The sequence below is a fragment of the Limulus polyphemus genome, unplaced genomic scaffold (assembly GCF_000517525.1).
Source record: "Limulus polyphemus unplaced genomic scaffold, Limulus_polyphemus-2.1.2 Scaffold2986, whole genome shotgun sequence".
NCBI classification, from domain to species: domain Eukaryota; kingdom Metazoa; phylum Arthropoda; class Merostomata; order Xiphosura; family Limulidae; genus Limulus; species Limulus polyphemus.
In genome coordinates, this window is record NW_013668596.1 from 115,277 (window position 1) to 119,980 (window position 4,704).

At 33.9% G+C, this 4,704-nt stretch overlaps 1 protein-coding gene across 2 annotated transcripts in view; it reads right to left on the reverse strand.

Moving 5' to 3' along the window:
• Positions 1–1,744: 1,744 nt before the first annotated feature.
• The window catches only part of LOC106468380 (protein couch potato-like), a 15,840-nt gene continuing 12,880 nt past the window's right edge, over positions 1,745–4,704 (reverse strand). For both annotated transcript variants that reach the window (XM_013928802.2, XM_022396724.1), the window contains exons 8-9: positions 3,497–3,604; positions 1,745–2,032 (exon numbers count right to left, since the gene is read on the reverse strand). In XM_013928802.2, the coding sequence (XP_013784256.1) occupies positions 2,018–2,032; positions 3,497–3,604 (123 nt within the window). In that variant the 3' untranslated portion in view covers positions 1,745–2,017. The remainder of the gene's footprint in view (positions 2,033–3,496; positions 3,605–4,704) is intronic.

Consider the following 4,704-nt stretch of genomic DNA (forward strand, 5'->3'; position numbering starts at 1 on the left):
AATTATTATCTACTATAAGAATATAATTAGTACTAGATGGAAAAACGTATTTATAGTCATATTAGTATCTCTAAAAAGAATGTAATGTACGAAAAAAAAATCGACTATTAATCTCATTAATTGAAATGACTTTCCTCATATCAATATATATATTTATAAAATTCATACATTACTAGGAAAATTATCATATTAATATTTTCATGTTAAACATGGACCTAATGTAAACAAACGAAAGAACTACTTATAAAATTACATGGTTATTTTGATAATCTTAATAACCTTCGCAACCCTGTGTGTTAATCACAGTAAGCTTATTTTATAGTAAGACTACAGTAAGGATTAGTTGCATAGTAGCAGTTATGAGCTTTTCGCACATTAAAAAAAAAGTATCTGTCATCTGCAGCAAGAGGCTAAATATGAAAATATTGAGAAATGAAGTGAAGAAAATGGAAAAATTATCAACGATCTAAATATGATGAGTAATGCCTTAATAAACATCTTTGATATGCGTAAAACTTGGATTTGCAACCAATTCTTGATCTTATCACAAAATATAAGGTTCCTGAAGTATGATATGAATCGAAAGATAATTCAATAAAATCAATTTCAAGTCCTCTTATAAATAATTCTCTGTGTAATACCGTATAAGTAAAACATCCAACTCTTCAAGTTTTTCTCCATTATTTGGAGAGACAGTTAAAAGTTATAGATTATTTTTCACTGCTACATTGTTACTTAGACTTATAACCGTTGCATGCTTCATAATCTCTAGAAACTACTACCCATAAGAAATTTCGAGATTTAGGCTTAGTAAAAGAAGTCAAAATTTAGGCTTAGTAAAAGAAGCCAAAATTTAGGCTTAATAAAAGGGGAACCTTTCCTAACTTTTTTTTGATTTAAATACACAATATAAATGCTATTTTTCTAAATTCAATACTACTTTCTGAGAAACAAAGTATATCATAACCATTTTTTAAATTTTGATTAAAATGTAGAACTGAAGTTACGTGTGAACATTAGTTAAAAATAATTACGAACCTATTCTACTGTCAAAAATTTAATTCTTTGAAGATTTTCGTAAACAAAAACATTCTGTAACAGAAATCAGTATATATGTTTTACGACAACTCGTTCTGATAGATGTGATCCAAATTCTATGTCAAAAACACTCCCAATTCAGTTTTAGGTACATTTTGTTTTACAATTCAAACCAGTAAGACTTCATTTACTAAATACGTTAGCCTTAAAATCATTTTATTAGACTTTAACCTTTTATGTAGAAATTCTGGGAAGTTATGGCATTCTTTTATTCTTATATATGGAATCCTGCAAATTTAATTAGTAAAATATTCAAAAATAATTTATTTATTAATCAATGCAAAACGGTTACATTTTTATTTTGTAAAGATATTTCATCAATTTTCTAGATCGATTATAAGTTATATATACATATTTATAATGTTGTTATAGCAACGAAGCTTCCCATTGGTGCTCGTTACTTTAATAATATTCTCTTATTTACGTTTTCGTAACCCTAACTTGATTATATGGGTAAGAATAATAAGATAACAGTTCGAAACGGCAAAAATACGAGCTAAGACAAAATGATATATTTCAAATTTTGAGACACCTACGTATTTAATAAATTTGAAGTCTCAAACTGATAAGAGGAAATTAAAAATTAATTTAATTAAATGTTAAGTTCTTTTCATAAGGTGTTATGCTAATATTTCACCCCCCCCCCCACAAAAAATTGTAAGTAAAAAGTAATAATTGTTCAGAACTTAAAACTCTATTCGTTTTTACGTTATCAATATAATGGAAAAAATGGTCCAATTCCAAGATTGAAACAGTCTTCAATCCAGGATAATAAAAAACCAAACCTTGTTATAGTCCTTGTAACACTCATTGTTCTTGTCACAGTTTATACGCGTTATACTACGCTTCAAATACGCTTTCCAATAACAAAGTCATTAATTCAATATTACAACATCTCTCTTGGTTCACTTGTCTTCTTTCAATCACGTGAAACCTAATTAAGAAAGAAAACGTAGCCTTTCATCAAAGTCGGTTAATTGTCTCCTACATAAACTCTACATTTTATGAAAGCTTTAATAATTTAATCACGAAGTTTTTACACGAAGTTAATTCTTAGGATATTTAAAAACAAAACTCTTTAAAACATTATAGTTCGTCAAAAACAAAGTGTTGTTTTGAGCTATTTCGACTGAGTGATCATTTTTATAAATTTTTACCAAACAATTCTAACTTCATAAATAAATTCCCGAATATCGCTTATTGAATTAATTACATTTTTTAATTTCTATTCATATCGAACATGGCCAGGTGGATAAGGCGCTCGACTCGAAATCTGAGGGTCGCGGGTTCGAATCCCCGTCACACCAAACATGCTCGCCCTTTCAGCCGTGGGGGCGTTATAATGTGACGTTCAATCCCACTATTCGTTGGTAAAAAGAGTAGTCCAAGAGTTGGCGGTGGGTGGTGATGACTAGTTACCTTCCCTCTAGTCTTACACTGCTAAATTAGGGACGGCTAGCGCAGATAGCCCTCGTGTAGCTTTGCGCGAAATTCAAATACAAACAAACAAACAATCATATCGAACAACTTGAAAAATATTCAACCACAATTATTTTCTCGTTAGAAGAAACCCAGATCTGTCGTTGATTAGAAATTCAAAAATTAAGTACAGAAAAAAATGTTTTTTTTCTTTTTATTAACCGCATTTCTTATGCCCCTGTCATCAGCCTTGATTATTCCACTTTACAACTCATACACAGAAAAGCCGCTTGATCAATCATAGATTGATTACTTAGCTCAGGGTCGATACTAGTAGGGTGGACTGTGCACCCCAAATTTCACTCTGGCCCACCCAAGTTTATCCTACTTAGTGGTTTAATAATCATATTATCAATTTTTCTAAAAACTGTATGATTTTTTAAAATCGTTAAGAAAGCTGAATTATCTTTCCTTTAAATCTACACTACTATTTGGTGATCACCCCAAAAACTTTAACTGCTCCCCCCCCCCCCCGGCAGTAATTGCTAAAAATTCATCTTTATAACCTTATTAATGGTTTCTTATTATTATTGTTATATGACCTTATACTTTTGATTTTAATTTGAAATCATGTCAAAGGCTAGGTCTATCGCCCGGTTAATATTATCACGAATAGGGCTTACGTTAGGCCTATTTTTCCATCATGTTCATAAAATTGAGTTTCAATAATTGTAAGTCACTTCTCATTTTAGACAAACGACTTTAGTATTGTGACTAATAACTACTAAGGAGAATTAGCTGAAAGTTAAAAAAACTAATAAACTGATTATTAATAATCACATGTTAGGCTTACCTTATTAGTAATCACCAGATGGTAATCACATGTTAGGCTTACCTTATTAGTAATCACCAGATGGTAATCACATGTTAGGCTTACCTTATTAGTAATCACCAGATGGTAATCACATGTTAGGCTTACCTCTCCCATTTTGTTCTTTGCGTATTCAATTCGTATTCCTCCGCGATCTGACGAAAATAAAACGTAGCCTTGGAAAGCGTTCAAAGCATGTGTTGCTAGACGTACATCCTAGAAGGAAGAACAAGAACTCACCAGATCGGTTTGGAAAGTAACACACAGAATTTTCAATCAAAACACTATTTGTATCAGTCACTTACATACCAATCACTTAAATATCACTGTAATGTTACACGATTTATCGGTCAATAGATAACAACATATGCGTTATTTCATTCCAATCCCGGGGGGGGGGGGGGAGGCAAGTCAGCACAGGAAGTGGAAATACGGTATGTGCAAACAGAGGAGAAATATGGATGAACACTGATCAGTCTATATTACATAATGGAGATAGTGTGGGAACTGTCAACGGGTATTGGGAATCGGAATAGATAAATGGGGGAAAAGGGGACATCGGCATCTCGACGTGATCGGGATTGTCAATTAGCTTCACACTCGCTATGTTAATAAATGTTTTCGTGATCACAATCTCATCTTCTTCGATGTTCTCGCCACCACTGCACCCACTCCAAGAAGCATTTTGGCACCAGCTGATCACCTACTCAACCTCTATGTTATGTCCCTCCCATCGAAGGTGTAATAGAATGTGAGGAAAGTCGATACGGCGATAAAGTTCGGAAGTGGAACTAGGGAGTTTGACACCAAAAGCAAGCCGGAGGGCATGGCGCTCCAAAATCTAGAGACGAGAGTAGAAGGCCAAAGAAGCGGATATCCAGACTGTATGTCCATAGGTTAAGTAGAAGGCCAAAGAAGCGGATATCCAGGCTGTATGTCCATAGGTTAAGTAGAAGGCCAAAGAAGCGGATATCCAGGCTGTATGTCCATAGGTTAAGTAGAAGGCCAAAGAAGCAGATATCCAGACTGTATGTCCATAGGTTAAGCAGGGTCTGATAACTGTGTTGTATGTGTATAGCAGAAGAGGAGGGTTCAGGCCCCAGAAGGTACCGGTGAGAGAACGGAGGAGATAACGACGACGAGAAACCTTAACAGAAAGGATTGATAAGTGTGGCTTCCAAGTAAGATGCCTATCAAAGACAATGCCTAGATAGGTCATGGAGTCGGAAAGGAGGATCGGGACATTGTCGACCCGGAACTCAAACAGAGATGGGTCGCAGCAAGGGCGAAACTTTCGATGTGATGGATCAAAAACA